The following is a 20,496-nucleotide window of genomic DNA, read 5'->3' as shown; positions in this document are numbered from 1 at the left end:
TTTGGGAACAAATTGCAGTAAAAGCACTGAAAGAATTGCCATAGTTCATATTTTAAAAAAAACGGACCAAAGGTGAAAAAAATGCAGTTAGGGCTCATTCAGCTATCTTTTTTTGCAAACTAAATAATAACAACGGTAGTCCAGACATTCAGATAATCTGCTACCTGCTTCCATTATATATATATTTTTCATTTTTTTCAACCATCTAAAAATCCACAATCATGTCCCTTTAATTCCAAATTTAAGGACTTGCATATTTTCCATATTTCGATAATATAAATTGCATTGAATTTTATTTGCTTTGCAAATTGAACAATACTGGCTCTTACCTGGGATAGCCAAAGCCACAAGGCAGCCGAGCAGCAGGGACCTCTCTGCTATGTGCGCACCCATCCTGATTTTTCCCTCTTGTGCCATGAGCCAGGGCACAGCGTGAAGTATATATACCTGTGCCATCATTCATCGCCCATCAGAAACGCCCGGGAACCGGAGACTCCCTGAAAGATGATGATGAGTAATATGTAAAAACCATGCAAAGCACTAATTAATATTTTGGTACAGAAAGAGATAATCATTATCAGCCTGGAGATTACTGCAAACATTGCCATAGCAAAGTGGATGATCCCTCCCTTTAATAGGGGCAAGAAAAGACTTCCATTTATTCTTAAGAGTATCTGATGTAGGAAGAGATGAAGGGCCGAAGTAGCTAAAGGAAGCTCCACTACAAAAACTTTCATTGCAATTATGTCAGGGATTGTTATTCATTACTAGGGATTATTACTAACAGGATTGTACATAGAAATCAAAAGGCCCCATAGCGGAAGTCCTATTTGCACCCAAAAAAAGAAAAAAATAATATTATTTAGATATACGACAGGGTCACATAAGGGCATATCCTGCAACTCTGCAGTCATTACAAAGTAATTTTACCAATATTGAAGCCCAATAATGTTCCCCTTTCATGGCTCCCATAAAGTGTAATGCCAACAAATGTGTCCCCCCAAACACATTTGTAATGTCCTCCATATAGCCCTCCAGACAGTTTGATGGCCCCAGCATAACCCTTCACACAGTATAATGGACCCTAAACTGTCCTCCAAACAGTACAATGGCACCCACACCATCCTCCAGATACTATGATGGCACTCCAAATAGTAGTCTGGTCCCATAAACAGCCCTACAAATAGTATGATGGCATCAAAAATAGCATGTTGGTCCCTGTAAAGGATGGGGGGATTTAATGGCAGCATACAATCCTCCTGAAAGCATGTGTACAGTAGCTGTAACGGGACACGTGACTCAGCAGGTGGTTCAGCCACACTATTTAGTTTTCAAGCTTCCACAGGAAGACCTCCTGTGGAGCCCATGCAGTATAAATGCTTTATTCGGGCAGCTAGGATTTCATAAGGAGAATATGGACTTATCGTACATCCTAACCACACAACAGTTACATTTTTTGAGATCTCTGGAACGGTCCAAGTCTATTCCAAGGTATCAATCCATTCTAGCACCCCAGAGTGGGGAAAAACAGTGAGTGCGGAAAGTATTCAGACCCCTTTAAATTTTTCATTCTTTGTTTCATTGCAGACATTTGGTAAATTCAAAAAAGTTGAGTTTTTTCTCATTAATGTACACTTTGCACCCCATATTGATTGAAAAAAAAACAGAAATGTAGACTTTTTTGTATATTCATAAAAAAAGAAAAACTGAAATATCACATGGTCATAAGTATTCAGACCCTTTGCTCAATATTGAGTAGTAGCACTCCTTTGAGCTAGTACAGCCATGAGTCTTTTTGAGAATGATGCAACAAGTTTTTCACACCTGGATTTGGGGATCCTCTGCCATTCTTCCTTGCAGATCCTCTCCAGTTCCATCAGGTTGGATGGTGAACGTTGGTGGACAGCCATTTTCAGATCTCACTACAGATGCTCAATTGGGTTTAGATCTGGGCTCTGGTTGGGACAGTCAAGAATGGTCACAGAGTTGTTACAAATTCATTCCTTTGTTATTTTAGCTGTGTGTTTAGGGTATGTGTCTTATTGGAAGGTGAACCTTTGGCCAAGTCTTAGGTCCAGAGCACTCTGGAAGAGGTTTTCATCCAGGATATCTCTGTACTTGGCCGCATTCATGTTTCCTTCAATTGCAACCAGTCGTCCTGTCCCTGCAGCTGAAAAACACCCCCATAGTATGATGCTGCCACCACCATGTTTCACTGTTGGGATTGTATTGGGCAGGTGATGCACAGTTCCTGGTTTTCTTCCCACATACCGCTTAGAATTATCACCAAAAAGTTTTATTTTTGTCTCATCAGACTAGAGAATCTTATTTCTAATAGTGTGGGAGCCCTTCATGTGTTTTTAGCAAACTCTATGTGTGCTTTCATATAGAGGAGAGGCTTCTGTTGGGCCACTCTGCCATAAAGGCCCGACTGGTGGAGGGCTGCAGTGATAGTTGACTTTGTGGAACTTTCTCCCATCTCCCTACTGCATCTCTGGAGCTCAGCCAAAGTGATGTTGGGGTTCTTCTTTACCATTCATACCAAGGTTCTTCTCCCCCAATTGCTCAGTTTGGCTGGACTGCCAGGTCTAGGAAGACTTCTGGTGGTCCCAAACTTCTTCCATTTAAGGATTATGGAGGCCACTGTGCTCTTAGGAACCTTGAGTACTGCAGAAATTCTTTTGTAACCTTGGCCAGTTCTGTGCCTTGACACAATTCGGTCTCTTAGCTCCTTGGACAGTTCCTTTGACCTCACGATTCTCATTTGGTCTGACATACACTGTGAGCTGTGAGGTCGTATATAGACAGGTGTGTGCCTTTACAAATCAAGTCCTATCAGTTTCATTTAACTCAGCTGGGCTCAAATGAAGGAGTAGAACCATCCCAAGGAGGATCACAAGGAAATGGAAAACATGTGACTTAAATATGAGTGTCTGAGCAAAGGGTCTGAATACTTATGACATGTAATATTTTGTTTTTTCTTTTTTAATAAATTTGCAAAAATTTCTACATTTCTGGGGGGTTTTTTTCAGTCAAGATGGGATGCAGAGTGTACATTAATGCGAAAAAAATGAACTTTTTGGAATTTATCAAATGGCTGCAATGAAACAAAGAGTGAAAAATTTAAAGGGGTCTGAATACTTTCCATACTGACTATATAATATTAACCTCTTAGTGACAGAGCCATTTTGCATCTTAATGACCAGGCCAATTTTTACAATTCTGACCACTGTCAGTTTATGAGGTTATAACTGTGGAACTCTTTAACGGATCCCACTGATTCTGAGAATGTTTTTTTATGACATATTTTACTTCATAGTAGTGGTAAAATTTCTTCCATATGACTTGAGTTTAGTTATGAAAAAAATGGAAATATTGCGAAAATTTAAAAAAAGGTTGCAATTTTCAAACTTTTAATTTTTATGCCTTTAAATCAGAGAGATATGTCACACAAATTTCTTAATAAATAACATTTCCCACATGTCTACTTTACATCAGCAATTTTGGAAACAATTTTTTTTTATTAGGAAGTTATAAGGGTTAAATTTAACCAGCGATTTCTCATTTTTACAACAAAATTCACAAAACCATTTTTTTTAGGGACCACATCATATTTAAAGTCATTTTGAGGGGTGTACATGACAGAAAATACCCAAAAGTGACACCATTCTACAAACTGGACCCCTCAAGCTGCTGAAAACCACATTAAAGAAGTTTATTAACCCTTTATGTGCGTCACAGGAACTGAAGCAATGTGGAAGGAAAAAAATAACATTTAACTTTTTTGCAAAAAATTTTCTTCAGAACCAATTTTTTTATTTTCACAACTGCTAAAAGACAAAATGAAGCACAAAATTTGTTGTGCAATTTCTCCTGAATATGCCGATACCCCATATGTGGGGGTAAACCACTTTTTGGGTGCACGGCAGAGCTCGCAAGGGAAGGAGCGCCATTTGACTTTTTCAACGCAGAATTGGCTGGAATTAAGATCGAGCGCCATGTTGTGTTTGGAGAGCCCCTGATGTGCCTAAACAGTGGTAACCCCCAAGAAGTGATCCCATTTTGGAAACTAGACCCCTTAATGAACTTATATAGATGTATGGTGAGCACTTTGAACCTTCAAGTGCTTCACAGAAGATTATAACGTAGAGCTGTGATAATAAAAAATATTTTTTTTACACAGAAATGATTTTTTGCCCCCAAATTTTTATTTTTACAAGGGTAAAAGGAGAAATTAGACCACTAAAATTGTTGTGCAATTTGTCCTGAGTGCGCCCATACCCCATATGTGGGGGTAAACCACTGTTTGGACGCACGGCAGAGCTCAGAAGGGAAGAAGCACAGTTTGACTTTTTAAATGCAGAATTGGCTGGAATTGAGAATGGATGCCATGTCACGTTTGGAGAGCCCCTGATGTACCTAAACAGTGAAAACACTCCACAAGTGACACCATTTTCGAAACTAGATCCCTTAAGGAACTTATCTAGATGTGTGGTGAGCACTTTGAACCCCCAAGTGCTTCACAGAAGTTTATAACTCAGAGCCGTGAAAATAAAAAATAATTTTTTCCCTCAAAAATTATTTTTTAGCCCGCTATTTTTTATTTTCACAAGGGTAACAGGAGAAATTGGACCACAAAAGTTGTTGTGCAATTTGTCCTGAGTACACCGATACCCCATATGTGGGGGGGAAACCACTATTTGGGCAAATGGGAGAGCTTGGAAGGAAAGGAGTGCTATTTTGGAAAGCAGACTTTGATGGTATGTTCTGCGGGCGTCATGTTGCGTTTGCAGAGCTCCTGATGTGCCTAAACATTAGAAACCCCCACAAGTGAACCCATTTTGGAAACTAGACCACCAAAGGAGCTTATCTAGATGTGTGGTGAGCACTTTAAACCCCCAAGTGTTTCACAGAAGTTTATAACACAGAGCCGTGAAAATAAAAAATCTTTTTTTCTTCCACAAAAGTGATTTTTAACCCCCAATTTTTTTATTTTCCCAAGGGTAACAGGAGAAATTAGACCCCCAAAGTTTGTAAATAGTGGAAACCCCTCAATTCTAGCTCCAACCCTAACCCCAGCACACCCCTTACACTAATCCCTACCCTAACCCTAATCCTAACCCTAATTCATAACCCTATTCCTAACCCTAATCCTAACCCTAATTCCAACCCTAACCCTAATCCTAACCCTAATTCCAACCCTAACCCTAATTCTAACCCTAACTCTAATTCCAACCCTAACCCTAATTCTAACCCTAACCTTAGTTCTAACCGTCACCCTAATTCTAACCCTAATGTAAAAATGAAAATAAATATATTTTCTTTATTTCATTATATTTCCCTAACTAAGGGGGTGATAAATAATGAAATACAACAAGGCACTCTGAAGTCAATGAGTTCGTAGAAGGTGCACAAGTAGGGTATCCAGCCCGTTATATAATAGATAATTAACTTGGCACTCAGAAAAAAAAATTCCATCTTTATTGGCATCCAGATAACATTTATTCTAAACGTTTTCGGCCCAACATAGGGCCTTTATCAGAGATTGTTACAGAATTTGCTGTTTAAAAAAAATATATAAAAGAAACAAAAAATTAGGTACAAAATGAATATCATATGATGCACAAAAGAAAAAAAGAGAGAAAATAACGTAATACGTCGAATAAGCATATATTCAATCCCGGATTTTTAGAGATTGATCCACAAAGATATGAGTCATGCAATCATTCTGTGAAAATATACACTCACTGGCCACTTTATTAGGTACACCATGCTAGTAAGGGGTTGGACCCCCTTTTGCCTTCAGAACTGCCTCAATTCTTCGTGGCAGAGATTCAACAAGGTGCTGGAAGCATTCCTCAGAGATTTTGGACCATATTGACATGATGGCATCACACAGTTGGCGCAGATTTGTCGGCTGCACATCCCTGATGCGAATCTCCCGTTCCACCACATCCCAAAGATGCTCTATTGGATTGAGATCTGGTGACTGAGGAGGCCATTTGAGTACAGTAAACTCATTGTCATGTTCAAGAAACCAATCTGAGATGATTCGAGCTTTATGACATGGCGCATTATCCTGCTGAAAGTAGCCATCAGATGTTGGGTACATTGTGGTCATAAAGGGATGGACATGGTCAGCAACAATACTCAGGTAGGCTGTGGCGTTGCAACGATGCTCAATTGGTACCAAGGGGCCCAAAGAGTGCCCAGAAAAAATTCCCCACACCATGACACCACCACCACCAGCCTGAACCGTTGATACAAGGCAGGATGGATCCATGCTTTCATGTTGTTTACGCCAAATTCTGACCCTACCATCCGAATGTCGCAGCAGAAATCGAGACTCATCAGACCAGGCAACGTTTTTCCAATCTTCTACTGTCCAATTTCGATGAGCTTGTGCAAATTTTAGCCTCAGTTTCCTGTTCTTAGCTGAGAGGAGTGGTACCCAGTGTGGTCTTCTGCTGCTGTAGCCCATCTGCCTCAAAGTTCGACGCACTGTGCGTTCAGAGATGCTCTTCTGCCTACCTTGGTTGTAACGGGTGGCAATTTGAGTCACTGTTGCCTTTCTATCAGCTCGAACCAGTCTGCCCATTCTCCTCTGACCTCTGGCATCAACATGGCATTTCCGGCCACAGAACTGCCGCTCACTGGATTTTTTTTCTTTTTCGGACCATTCTCTGTAAACCCTAGAGATGGTTGTGCGTGAAAATCCCAGTAGATCAGCAGTTTCTGAAATTCTCAGACCAGCCCTTCTGGCACCAACAATCATGCCACGTTCAAAGGCACTCAAATCACCTTTCTTCCCCATACTGATGCTCGGTTTGAACTGCAGGAGATTGTCTTGACCATGTCTACATGCCTAAATGCACTGAGTTGCCGCCATGTGATTGGCTGATTAGAAATTAAGTCTTAACACACAGTTGGACAGGTGTACCTAATAAAGTGGCCAGTGAGTGTATATGTAAAACTCGGTGTTAAGGAAAAATCAGACCATTTCTATATTGGCAGGAACAACAGTATGGTTCATATGTAGCTCCTCAAAGGTAAAGCTCCTCAAAAGAAAAAGGATATAAGTGCTCCATAGTGCTGGGTGCGAATTATGCCCATTTCAATGAAATATATGGTAGTGATTATATTATACAGTGGGGCAAAAAAGTATTTAGTCAGTCAGCAATAGTGCAAGTTCCACCACTTAAAAAGATGAGAGGCGTCTGTAATTTACATCATAGGTAGACCTCAACTATGGGAGACAAACTGAGAAAAAAAATCCAGAAAATCACATTGTCTGTTTTTTTTTCATTTTATTTGCATATTATGGTGGAAAATAAGTATTTGGTCAGAAACAAAATTTCATCTCAATACTTTGTGATATATCCTTTGTTGGCAATGACAGAGGTCAAACGTTTTCTGTAAGTCTTCACAAGGTTGCCACACACTCTTGTTGGTATGTTGGCCCATTCCTCCATGCAGATCTCCATGTGGTTCGAATATGTAGATCCTCCTAAGAGGTAAAAGGAGAGAAAGATCAGGCCATATTAAATATAGTGCTGCACATATATATCAATAGTGCATAATCAGTTCATATTAGAGAAATGCCCACATTAGAAAAGAGCAATCCCTGTGATTACCTGAATGCTGATAAATGAATGAGGGATAAATAGCGCTAGGGTATTCAGACGTTTGTCACTATGACATGGCGCTGGAAAAAAGGGGGAAACATATCAGCTGGGTATATCTTAGCTGTATCAGTAGAGCGCGGTATGGGGTTATCAGCCTGTACCTGCGATGGTGTCCCTTTCGGTATGCAAAGTGTGTCGCTTTGAGCAAAGGACGCCATACTCAGGCGTCTGCTTCCGGGCATATAACCTGGCGGGGACGCCCACTGAATCGCGTCATAGCGGTCACATGGTATCGCCGCCTGCGCTGTGTATGAGAATCGGGATAGCTAGAGCGCTGTCAGTGCGTATGTCACTGGGGGAATGTTAAGATGTAAACAGCGATGTTAGGTCGCTTCATTGTGGTCACCTGACCGGGACTAACCGCACCTGCGCTGCAGGAGGAAAGCGATAGCACTGTCAGACTAAGACATGCATATTCTAGGGAAGGAGGCCCGCTAGGGAGTTAGGGTGTATAAAGGGGGTGATAAAGGGGTGGTATTTACTATTTTTTTTTTATTTTGATCATGGGAGATACCGAGGGGGATCGAGGACCCTATTTCTCTCTCCTCTGATGTGCGATTACATCAGAGGAGAGAGAAATTAAATGCAAAATAGCGGCTATTTTTGTGGTCGCCGTTAAAGAAGGGTCGGTAAAAACTGACCCGAATCATGTTCTCTGGGGTCTCGGCTACTCCTGGCAGTCAAGGTCCCAGAGAAAATCCGACTCTGGGGGGTGCTATTTACTACCCTTAACTACCGCCGTTAAAAGGCGTATCAGCGGTCGTTAAGGGGTTAAGTTATGTGATAATTCACTGTCGAAACAATGTTACTGTCCCTTTAATTATGAAAATACTTAAAGGGGTGGTCCATCTTTGGAAACATTTTTATTTTTACTTAAACCCTTGGTGTCTTTATAATTTCCCATTTTCGCCCTTTTGTTTTTCCTCCCCTTATTCCTAGAGCCGTGTACATTTGAATGACACTGTGTGATGAATTTGAAAAGCGGAAAAAATATTCCAAGTACGTTGAAATTGCAAAAAAAAGTTAAATTCCACAATTTTTTTTTCTGGGTGGAAAGTATTTACTATCTTCACTATATGATAAAACTGACCAGGGAATATGATTCCCCAGGTCAGAAAGTGTACACAAATATGAAACATGTATACAGTAGGGTTTTTTTTTATTTAAGTGGTGAAAAAAAAATTGGAAATTTGTCAGGAAAAAAATTAGGCCATTTTCAAAGACCAGAAAAGTTTGATTTTTAGATATCTGGGGCTGGGTAAGGGCTTATTTTTTGCACCCTGAGCATTTTTATTCATACTATTTTGGGGTAGATACATATGATGCTTTGATCACCTCTTACTGCACTTAATTGCAATGTTGCAGCAGCCAAAAAAAACGTAATTCTGGAGTTTTGATTTTTTTCTCTTACTGATCAGATTAAGTTATTTAATATTTTGATACATCAAACTTTTTCAAACATATTGATACCAAATATGTGTATTTAATTTTTTTTCGTCTAAAAAACTGTAATTTTGTGCTTTTTTATTTTTTTCGGATTTTTTTAAACTTTTTATCACTTTTTTACTGTATTGAATAGTCCCTGTAGAGGACTTGATGATGGGATCATCTGATTGCTTGTGCTACACATAGCAGTGCATCAGCATCAGCACTGCTATATATGGCAGACGATCTCCAATGAACACTGGCCACAGTCCGGTATTCACAGAAGGATGTTAATGATAGGCATGGGGATCGGCAGGAGGAATGACTTGCTTCTGACCATTACCTATTAACAGATAACAGTTGCAAGCAGAGCACTGCTCCACCCATGTCCGTTAAAGGCGTGGCTGATTAAATCAGCTATCATGTGTGGGGAAAGATGTGGGCTTGGCATGTGAGCCTGCATCAAAAGCAAAGACGTGATCTTTGACGTAAATGTACGTCAAAAGTCGTGAAGGGTTTAAATGCATGTGTTTGGGGCTTATTATAATTATTTTTCTATTAGGGTCTCATTAAAAATGTGGCACCGATTGAGTTTTACAGGTTTATTTTTTTCTCTACACATTCATCTTTGATGTGGTCTCCAAACATGGAGGACACATCAAAGAAAGAATCTCAGAAAAAGACAAGAGTTTAAAAAAAAAATCTGACATCAGAATGAACTCACTGGCAGACTCTCGGTTAATCTCTGTTTGCAGCCAACAACAGACTGTGCAACAAGGAGTCTAAAGAAGGCAATCAGTGCAAAATTGAAAAATAATAATAAATAAAACTGTCCCCAAAGGTGGACAACCACTCTAGGACTGTATTTAATTATTAATGTAATTGAACCTACAAAGTCTGAGCACCGCTGATACTTGGAGTTGGCAAACTGTTGTCTCAACAGGATTACCATTTCTGTGTTAAGGGGCCGTCACACTAAGCGATATCGCTAGCAATATCGCTATAACGTCACTGGTTTTGTGACGCAGCAGCGATATTGCTAGCGATATCGCTATGTGTGATACTTACCTCCGACCGGCTCCCCCCCGCTTGTTATCACTGATCGTGCGAGAACGGCCTGGGCCGTTTCTCGTCGTCAGCTTCCTGCTGGGCTTCCTGCTGTGGCGACGAGCGACGCGTGGACGCGGGCGGGAGGACATCTTCATAGCCTCGTCTCGCAGGTAAGTAACGACCGCCGACCGCTGCTATGTCGCTGGTGAGATCTGCCTGTTTGGCAGCTCACTAGCGACCACTTAGCGATGCACCAGCGATCCTGGCCGGGTCATATCGTTGTTGGGATCGCTGGTGCATCGCTAAGTGTGACACTACCTTTAGTTGATGACACCAGAAATGGTGTTACTGGATGCTCTCCTGGAGGAGGAGTTGTCAGTTGTAAGAGGATAATGTTCCTAGCCTAACTACTTCTGACATCTCTTGAAGGACCATGATATCCTTAGGCAAGGAGAAACAACACCTAGATAAGAAACACTGTGACATTTCCTTTTTAACTGTGGAGCCATGTGGGTTTACTCATGAGCCATCAGCCATCCTTCTTAAATTGTACTGCAACCACGAAGTGTGAGAGTAACCACCAATTGTTGTGCCTTATCTAGAAACTGAAACAGATCAGCAGGACGTAGGACTACTTTTATTTTTATAGGATGATAGATGACGGTGGTGATGATCAGACACTCATGGTCAACCCAATGACCTCACATCTTCAGCATCAGCAGGCTATGTTGGACTTAGAAGCAAACGATAGTCAATTTATCTTGTGATTGTCATTCCCATCACAGCCAAGTGTATCCATACTATAAAGGCAGCCATGTTGATGGTAGTGGGTTCTGTTATGAATGAGTCACCGGAGGAGGAAAAAACAAAAATACAAGCTAAGTCCAGAAAACCGGAGAGGTTGGCAGCTAGCGGATTGCAAACCCCTGATCCTATTCACAACAACTAACAGTAGCCGTGGGGTGTTCCTACGGTGGTCCTAGACACCTCGTTCACAGCGAGAGAACTAAATAAACCTAAAGAAAGAAAGGGGAAATCTAAACTGCCCCAGAGCAGACCCCAAAGCAATAGACAGCCTCCAACATGTATTGACGGTGAAAACAGATGAAAACACAAACACAGACAGAAAGACAGGCTGAGCAAACGATGGCGCCCTCACTAACTAGATAGGACAGGAAAGAAAAGCAACTGTCTGCAATCACGCAAAAACCCTGCCAAAAATGTCCAACACGTCTGATAGAAAAGGCCCTGAAGTCACTAGACTTCAAAATCACTATATCAGCACTCAGGTATATTCTGAAAACAGAGCAAAGAGATCAACTGATCAGAGACAAAAATGGAGTTCAGCCAGTCCCAACCAGGGCTGGCTGAACACAAACACTAAGTAAACCAGACAAAATCTCATGGAACAAAAGCAGAGCAAAAACTTAGCTTTAGTAGACAGGACTAAACTGGAGGCCAGAGCTCAGAGCAGAGAGAATCACCAGCAACCCAGCAGGGCGTCGGCGGCCTTTTATCCACTCAGAGATTCCGGATGTCCAATCACACTCCACCTGTTCAGATGACAGGTTTTTCCCATCCAAATCAATTTCACTACCTCCTTTCACCAGCAGAGGGAGTTCATCGGACATCAAAGGTGAAGGAGAAAATGAGCTCATAACAGGGTTCCTAGCGTAAGAAGCCCTTTTGGAGGAAGAAATGTCACATGGGTCATAGAAGGCTCTACATACGAACTTTTACCAAAATGTAGGACATGGACCACCTGAGAAATTGTCCAAAACACCTAGTTTTGAGTATGTTTTTTAGACTCTTCCTTTTGTGGTCCAGTTTTTGCAACTGAAACTGCAAGTGTGGAAGGGGGTAACAAGCACAAGACCCTTGTCTCATTCGAGGCAAAAAAACATCCAATGTTCATATTTATTAGTAAAGAAACAACTGTCATCTACAGCAACCAATCTAAATGCATGTTTTTTTTCAAAATGGCCTCTCTAAAATGAGAATTACCAACCTTCAGTGAACACAGAAAGAGAATTGTGATATTATGTGGTATCCTCCAGAGTTGGAGTTGGCGACTGCCGCAGGTGGTAGTGGGCAGGCCGCAACTGCGGGCTGGAGTGGAGCGGTGACGGCTGCGGGCAGCAGCGGACAGGCTGCAACTGCGGGCTGGAGTGGAGCGGTGATGGCTGCGGGCGGCAGTGGGCAGGCCGCAACCGCGGGCTGAAGTCGGGCGGTGGTGACCGCTAGGAATGCAGACAGACGGTCGGTATTCCTCTGCTGGATGGCTCGGCGCCGTCCTCCCTCTGCCCACGGTGAGTCTCCCTTTCGTCTCTGCTGTCGCTGCTCTCCTCTCTGGTCTCTGGCGGTGGCCCTTACTCTGGCTCTCTGGCACCCTCTAGCTCTCGAGCCTCTTCTCTCCTGCTCCGTCGAGTGACTGCCACTGGCGGTCCGTCCTCTCATTATGTCCCTTGGAAACAGTCCCCCTAGGAACCTTAGTGACGGCCCCCTTGGTTCCGGCCCGGACACACAGCGGGGACTCCTCCTCCTACACAGTTAAAAAGAGTGTCTCTTGTTCTGGAAGACCTGTCCTGTCCTGAATTATACAGGCAGCCCATTGATATGAATGTGCAGTGTGTAATGCTTCACTTCACCTGTGGTGGTGCTGTGAGGAAATTGAACACTTATTGTCACATTTCTCTTCTGATTACAGCTGTGATAACCTTTCAAATGGGCATTTGAAAAAAAGATTTCTAAACCAGACAATCCCCTCTAAAGGGAGCATGTCATCAGAAAAAGACCCATTGTTTCAATCAAGTTTTTGTTTTCACATGTACACACTTCCCAACTTTTGAAGAACAGAAAGAAAGACAAATGATGTGTCACTCTATGAGTGCTGTGTCAGATTTTGGCCACGCCACTGACCACACCCATATTCATGCCCTTTTACCATTTCTTTCTACCCTGGCAGAAGGAGATGTCAGAGGTTGGTGACAGTGAGGTAAATTCAGCAGACGCCTAAGACTGCAGAGCGCAGACCCAAATCTGGGACTCTCTGCTGTATCCAGTACAGTTGGGACTAGAGATGAGCAGATCGATTTATGGGTCTCTGATCCAGCGTCTAGATTAGTGGTTCCTAGCTGCTGGATGGGACGCCTCGAAGCACTTACCTACCTGTGTCCTAAATGGGATGTGTATCGTCTGGGTCCTCTGTATCTCCTCAGCCATGCTCCATTGATGCTGGTGAGCTGTTTCGTCATGAGCATCATCAGAGATGTACCGCGGTGGTCCGCTGACCATTTGCATTACCCCTCCCACGTACTCATCCTCCAACAGAACAAGTTATTGGGCATCAGTGCATTCAATATCTTTGAATTATGGGGAATGGCCAGGTGGATGGCCCACGGAACCACAGTCAGCAGAGTCATCAAAAAATAGAAGTGACTGCTGCATGACTTTGGCCTAGATTGCTTGCCTGATTTGCAAGGCAGTCAGGTGGTAGGCAAATGCTCATTGGCCACAGGTTCCAAATCTATGCTTTCAGCAGGGGACCAGGAGAAAGACAAAACAGAGGGACTGAAGGCATTTTAAGACATCCAATCTAAAACCACTTCTACAGTGGCATGTAAAAGTTTGGGCACACCTGGTCAAAATTACTGTTATTATGAACAGTTATGCAAGTTGAAGATTAAATGATCTTTAAAAGGCCTAAAGTTAAGGATGACACATTTGCTTTGTATTTTAGGCAACAAAAAATATATATTTTCATCTTTCACATTTGAAAAATTACAAAAAAAATAAAAATGGGCCAATGCAAAAGTTTACGCACCCTTAGAGATTTGTGTGCTCAAATAACTTTGACCAAGGTTTCAGACCTTAATTAGCCTGTTTGGGTAATGGATTGTTCACTATCATCGTTAGGAAAGGCCAGGTGATACAAATTTCACAGCTTTATAAAATCTCGGCCTCCTCTAACCTTGTGTACAAAAACAGCAGCCATGGGTTCTTTTAAGCAGCTTAACACTCTGAAAATAAAAATAGTAGAGGCCCACAAAGCAAGCGAAGGCTATAAGAAGATAGCAAAGCATTTTTAAGATGCCCTTTCCTTAGTTCGAAATGTAATTAAGGAATGTCAATTAACAGAAACAGTGGAGGTCAAGATAAGGTCTGGAAGATCAAGCAAAATTTCAGTGAGAGCTGCCCGCTAGATTGCTAGAGAGACAAATTAGAACTCCTGCTTGAATGCAAAAGACCTTAAAAAAGATTTAGCAGACTCTGGATTTGTGGTACATTGTTCTACCATTCAGAGATACTGTTAGGCTGGCGGAACGCACCAAATAATAAAATGATAATGAGGTGCATTCGCAGCCTAGGATCCACCGTGCAGAGGTGGTATACTGCTGCTAGGTAATGGCGGAGTTCTATCTGAACACAGGCGGGTAACCACTGACCCGGTGCGTATAGGAGCGAACTCTTACTTCACAGAGCCGCTGTAAGTAAAGCCAGAGCCTGTTAACCTCACAGGACTCGACTGGGGGAGCGCTGCTATATGGTCACAAGACCCTGCCCCAGAGACAAGGGAAAGGGTCCCTCTAGACTACCAGCGCTCTGCACCGCCATTGCGGTGAGAGCGAGACGTGCAAGTGTGTGTACGGCGCCTCACTGACATGCGCCACTAATCGCCCAAGGTTGGGCTAAACAGCACACAACTTGCGCATGGCGCTGCACTGGCGGGTGCTGACTTGGCGCAATATGGCAGTGCCTTGTACAGGATGACACCACTGGATACTAGTGTGTGACAATGCTATGAGCACAGTGGCGGAAAGATAGCCACCCGTTGGTGCTGACTCACATACCCTAACACATGCATATCAAAGGAGGGGGGTAATATAATGAGTCATTCACCAGATTCATGCATCCATCATCACACATATCAATAACATAATTAGTCTATACTAGCGCATGAGCGGCCATGCAAATCTTTTATAGCGGCTCCTTCCGGGACCTTCTTGATGGTCCAATCTGAGCTGGAGAAGGACCTGAGCATGTGACCTCCGATCTCCAATGAGAGATCATCCCACGGGCATGTTCAGTGGACAGAAAGGAGGACTTAGTCCCTGGAGTAGCTCGCTGCTGACCAGCATGCATTGCTATAGCTGGACCAGAGGTGACAGCAGCAGCAGCAGCAACCAAACCCACAGTGCTAGTCTGGGCAGAGTGCTGGGATCGACGAGTCTGCTGAGCAGCCTTCTCTGTGGCTGGCGAGGAATGGGAGACCACCGAAGGCAAGGTTCAGGATTCCTGCGGTGCAGCGACAGGAACACAATGCCTAACAGATACCTGCACAAATATGGCTTTCATGAAAATATCATCAGAAGAAAAGCTTTACTGTGTCCTCACCATAAAATTCAGAGTCAGAATTATGCAAAAGAACATCTAAACAAGGCTGATGCATTTTGGAAACAAGTCCTGTGGTCCGATTAGGATGAAATAGAACTCTCTGGCCACAATGATCAGAGGTATGTGTGGAGAAAAAAGGGCACAGAATTTCAGGAAAAAACATCTCGCCAACCATTAAGCATGGGGGTGGATCAATCATGCCTTGGAGTAGTGTTGCAGCCAATGGTATGGGAACATTTCATGGGTAGAGAGAAGAATGGACTCAATGAAATATCAACAAATTCTTGATACAAATATAACACCATCTGTAAAAAAGCTGAAGTTGAAAAGAGGATGGCTTCTACAAATGGATAGTGGTCCTAAACACACGTCAAAATGTATTTATTTATTTTACTCATTTATACAGCGCCATTAATTCCACAGCGCTTTATAAACATTATTCACAAAATCCACAATAGACGACCTCAAAAGGCACAAACTGAAGGTTTTACAATGGCCCTCAAAATTCCCTAATCTGAACATCATTGAAAATATGTGGCTAGACCTCAAAATAGCAGGGGATGCAAGACAACCCAGGAATCTCACAGAACGGGAAGAACTATTTACAATAACCAGGGGTGCCCAAACTTTTTCATGCCATTGTACTTGTTCTGGTCTCAACAATTCATCCAGAGATACTCGGCCCTACGAGTTTACACAGAATGTTTTGATGCTTGCTTGCACCAAAGAAAGGTGTTTAATTTGGACACATAGTAGACACAGATCGACCATGCCCTCTCTCTCCCTGCAGCAGCTACAGTACCACCAACATCAGCAACGCGGCCGCATCTCTTATCTGACAGAGTGGCCAGCAGATCAATACACAGTATTTTCACAGTACCCCAAAAAATTCAATTAAAAATAGAAACAATAAAGCAGTGTTGGCTCCTCCTCCCACGTCTCTTCCACCTCCCTCTCCCTCTCCACCTCCTGCTCCACTTGGACCTCCACAAACTGGTTCAAAATCATAATTTTTTGTTTTCTTTTTATTTTGTTATTTTAAGTCATTTCCCTAGCCACATTTGTTTGCAGGGCTCTTACCCCCTTTTAGCTTCCTTTTCAACTCCCTACCCCTTACTATGATCACTTTACAGACATTTTTACACCTGCAATACAGATCAAGTACATAAAATTCTCCCTACTGCATCACCAGAGCCTGTGGCTCAGTATCTTTAGCTCCTTTTCTGTAATGTTGACGGTTGTGAGTTTGAGTATCAGAGAGACTCACAAAAAAAGATAAAAAGGACATCTTTGTATTCACTTTGTACTATTTTTAATAGTTTTATATGTATAATCTGCTTCACAGTTGACAGGGCAAGATAACCAAATTCTCAACATCATTGTGAGCTGTGGCTCATCGAGCTGCAGCCTGAGAAAATGGAGACTTAAGTTGGAGTCCTGGGGAGACCTAATTACAGGAGGGGGATATTATAGTTTAATTTAATCACTGAGAAGAGAGATGCTGCCTCGCCACAGAGGAGGAGCTAAGGTGCCGGAATTCTGCCGCTGCATGGATCTCAGGCCTTGTCTTGTCTCCCATTCAGACTCGGCCTCTGGGATGACTGCTCAGGACAAACTTCGGTCCCAGAGACTTGCCCAGGTTCATGCTGCACATGTAGTTGTAAGTGGTGTACCGTGACCGTGTAATGCTCCACTCCTTTGGTATTCAAATGTATATGCTGCTGTATGTATATTAATGCCTTTAATATGTCCTGATTGTAATGTGATGTTCCTTATGCTGTTAAATATACTGCCATATATATGTATATAATTATGAAGGGAAAGTGCAGTGCTTAGTTCAGCCACTAGAGGGGGGCATGTTAGGATACTATAGAGACAGGTACATAGAGTTAGGGACTGGATAATTTAGGAGGGGTCAACTGCAACTAAGATAGGGAGGATTTCCTGATAGGAGACAGAGAGGCCACGGTGCCCAAACCACCTGCACAGGCTTAAGTGCCCAGAATTGTAGCAGTGACCATTCAACATTTAAGGGGGAAGCCCAGCCATCCATAGCTACAGGCCAGTACAGTGGAGGATCACAGCAGGCTTGAAACAGAAGCTTAAGGCAGAGAAAGTGGCAACACAGGGATGCAGGTGGCTCCAATATGTGGCAACTTATAGCATGGGCTGATGCCCTCAGATCTGTGGTGAAACGGCTGAGGAAACTTTCAGATGCAGTGAGTTTGGACCGGGAGGATGCTGTGTCACCACAGGAGACAGTACAGAAGGTCAGTTCACTCGCCATGTGGCAACTGACTTCGGGAACAGATAATCTTATGTCTGGGGCGAAACAGGCAGAGGAGTGTCTAACCGTGGCAGAGCTAAACAGGGAGGACACTGAGGAACCATATGAGGCGGTCCGACATGGGTACCTGCTGTGTGACAGTGAGAGAATTACAGGGAAAGAGGAAGAGATGTGTAATGTGAAACGTGATTAATGCTGTGAAAAACTTGGATGTGCTGCGAAACAAATATAGTAAAGTTATCCTTTTGAAATTTGAAATGGACTGTGACTTAATTCATGGAAAACCATTTGCAGACAGCCTCCAGTGGCACAGAAGGGATCCTGATGACGCTGGCCCTAAAGTCACAGGTATGCTGACCAATGGACATTGTTTTCATGCAATGGGAGGTCAGGGCACAGATGCCCCAGTGTCCTCGGCCATGACAACGGCCCTGGCCCTCCCTCACATAGTTGCTACTGGCTCTCCAGGTGACTACTGGATTACACATGCAGCATTGTACTCTGGAGCCTAAGTCCAGATTTCATCCTACTGAGCATGTCCGGGATGTGGCATCTTCTCATTGGTGCTCGGACATCACCTGATCTGATTATGTGGCAGCTTCTGATTGGTCCACAGGCAAGGTCCTGTCTTTCTGGACTTGAGCTGTATGTATGAAAGGTCCTCTGGAGCGCACACCTATGCGTTAGTATCATGTGTGTTTGGTGTGTTGGTGGCTACTTTGCCACCCTGTGTGCACATGTGCCGCTAATAGCACTGCGAGTGTTGGTCTAGACAGGCAGTGTAGGGTGGGAACTCCCGCTTGAACTTAGCATCTGCATCGGGCATCCTCAGGTGCGTGTGCTAAAGCACACCATGTGTCAGGGCAAGGTCAACCACCAGCTTAGTCTTCCATGGGGAGTTAAGTTATAGGGACCCCAATTAGTTTTTTTCTATATGCCTGGCAGTCTAACGGTATAGTCCTTTTTGCTTTACTCATAGTACCGCTCTGTGGTGTAACAGCGCTTGTTACTTTGCGCTCTGTGCACACTGAGTGACATTTAACTCAGTGTGCTTTAAGTGTTTTCCCGCAGCCTTGCTCCCCCATTGTGCTAGCTACAGTTTCTCCATCACCGCACGGTGGACCCCGGGTTGCGAACGCACTTTATTATAATTTCTTGTTTGCTGCGTTCTGCCTATCCTAACACCCTGAAGACATCAGAGAGCTGAGTATTAGAAACCAGGACAAAAGCACTGACATGGCGAAACTGAGCTATCAAATCAGGACAGTCCCACTGAATCTGGGAAGGTTGCATGTATTTAAAAAAAAAAATGTTGGCTTTTTTAATCATATTGCAAACTTTATTAAAAAATAAAATGAGCTATTTTAGACTCCTACTTCCTATCATTTCAGGAAAAGTTTTCAGTAGGCTTATTATCTTCACAGACAGGATTACAATGACAGGTAAGGCTAGTTTCACACTAGCGTTCTTGGGCGCAGCGCAGGGCCGCCGCTAAGCCCCGCACCCAGCCGCGCCCCCACTGGTCAGTTCCTCCTCTGATCACATGAGGCTGCATGCGATCAACGTATCCTGTATTTAGCATTGTATATGCTGATCGTGTGCTGACCGTGCGCTGGTCTGATTTTGCTGGCGCTGTGCCCTTTTGGCGCTGCGCCTAGAGCACAAAAATGCAACACAGCGCGTTTTTGTGCGTTGGGTGCAGTGCCAGCAAAATCAGACCAGCGCACGATCAGCGTATCCAATGTTAAATATAGGATACGCTGATCGCATGCAGCCTCATGCGATTAGAGGAGGAACTGACCTGTGGGGGCACGGCTGGGGACGGGGCTTAGCGGCAGCCCTGCGCTGCACCCAAGAACGCTAGTGTGAAACTAGCCTAACACCTTAGTTTACCAGCTGGCAATAATAAAAGGCGGTATCACAGTTTCTTCTGCTCTCCCTCCCCTTACACTCACCTTTGCACACGCTCATTAGAGGCTTCAATACAGAAGATAGGATCGGAATCAGTCTGTTGCTGCTAATGTTCAGTGCATTTCCTTAAACGACAGTAAGTTAGGAATTACATAATTTCTTATTTTTATTTTTAATAAAGTTTGTGATATAGAAAAATATTGCTAAAATATAAAGAAAAAAATTAATTAGAAATCTAATTATATGTTATTTTTGGGTGATACATTTCTTATTAAAAGATGAAAAAGTTTCTTTCTGGCTCTTTGACGTTTTGATACTGACCTCTAAGAGTGACGCTATCAGATGATCAGCAGCTAACAGCTCTCGGCGTTATGTTATGGTTTGTATCATATATTATTACACATTTACCCAAACAGAAACCCGAGCATTATAATTTATTGCCTTGTGACCAATGATTCATTTTGCTTCTAGGCAAAACCTACTGGATTTTCTACCTTCTGCTGAACTAGTTAGGACCGGCTAAAATGTCGAATTGTATTCTGTTTTGTGCCAAATTCTTTTGGGAGGAGCCGCGTGTTCCTGATTTCTGGAGAAGGAAAGGTATAAGGACATGTAGGGCAAGTGACTTTCTTTGGATTTCAATTTTTTCTGCATTAGAATACATCATTCATTACAAAAAATACGTTTACCATGTACATGATGAGAAAATGAGTTATATTTATTTTCCTTACTTATATTGCACCA

The 20,496-nt window shown here is 42.9% G+C and overlaps 1 protein-coding gene and 1 long non-coding RNA gene across 2 annotated transcripts in view; both read right to left on the bottom strand.

Annotated features, from left to right (window-relative positions):
* The window catches only part of LOC141085354 (uncharacterized), a 33,500-nt gene extending 33,057 nt beyond the window's left edge, over nt 1-443 (bottom strand). Inside the window, exon 1 of the mRNA XM_073570641.1 lies at nt 330-443. Within this exon, the coding sequence (XP_073426742.1) occupies nt 330-393 (64 nt within the window). The 5' untranslated portion in view covers nt 394-443. The remainder of the gene's footprint in view (nt 1-329) is intronic.
* A 6,507-nt stretch (nt 444-6,950) lies between these two features.
* Nucleotides 6,951-20,138, bottom strand: LOC141084913 (uncharacterized). The gene is made up of 3 exons (XR_012231167.1): nt 20,074-20,138; nt 19,797-19,877; nt 6,951-7,507 (listed from the first exon to the last, which is right to left on the bottom strand). It is a non-coding gene; the product is annotated as an uncharacterized lncRNA (long non-coding RNA).
* Nucleotides 20,139-20,496: the final 358 nt, after the last annotated feature.

Source organism: Dendrobates tinctorius, unplaced genomic scaffold (assembly GCF_039654945.1).
Source record: "Dendrobates tinctorius isolate UK_male_01 unplaced genomic scaffold, ASM3965494v1 ptg000028l, whole genome shotgun sequence".
In the NCBI taxonomy this organism is placed as follows: Eukaryota; Metazoa; Chordata; class Amphibia; order Anura; family Dendrobatidae; genus Dendrobates; species Dendrobates tinctorius.
The sequence above is the reverse complement of the archived record's forward strand: the minus strand, read 5'-3'. Positions and strand labels throughout refer to the sequence as shown.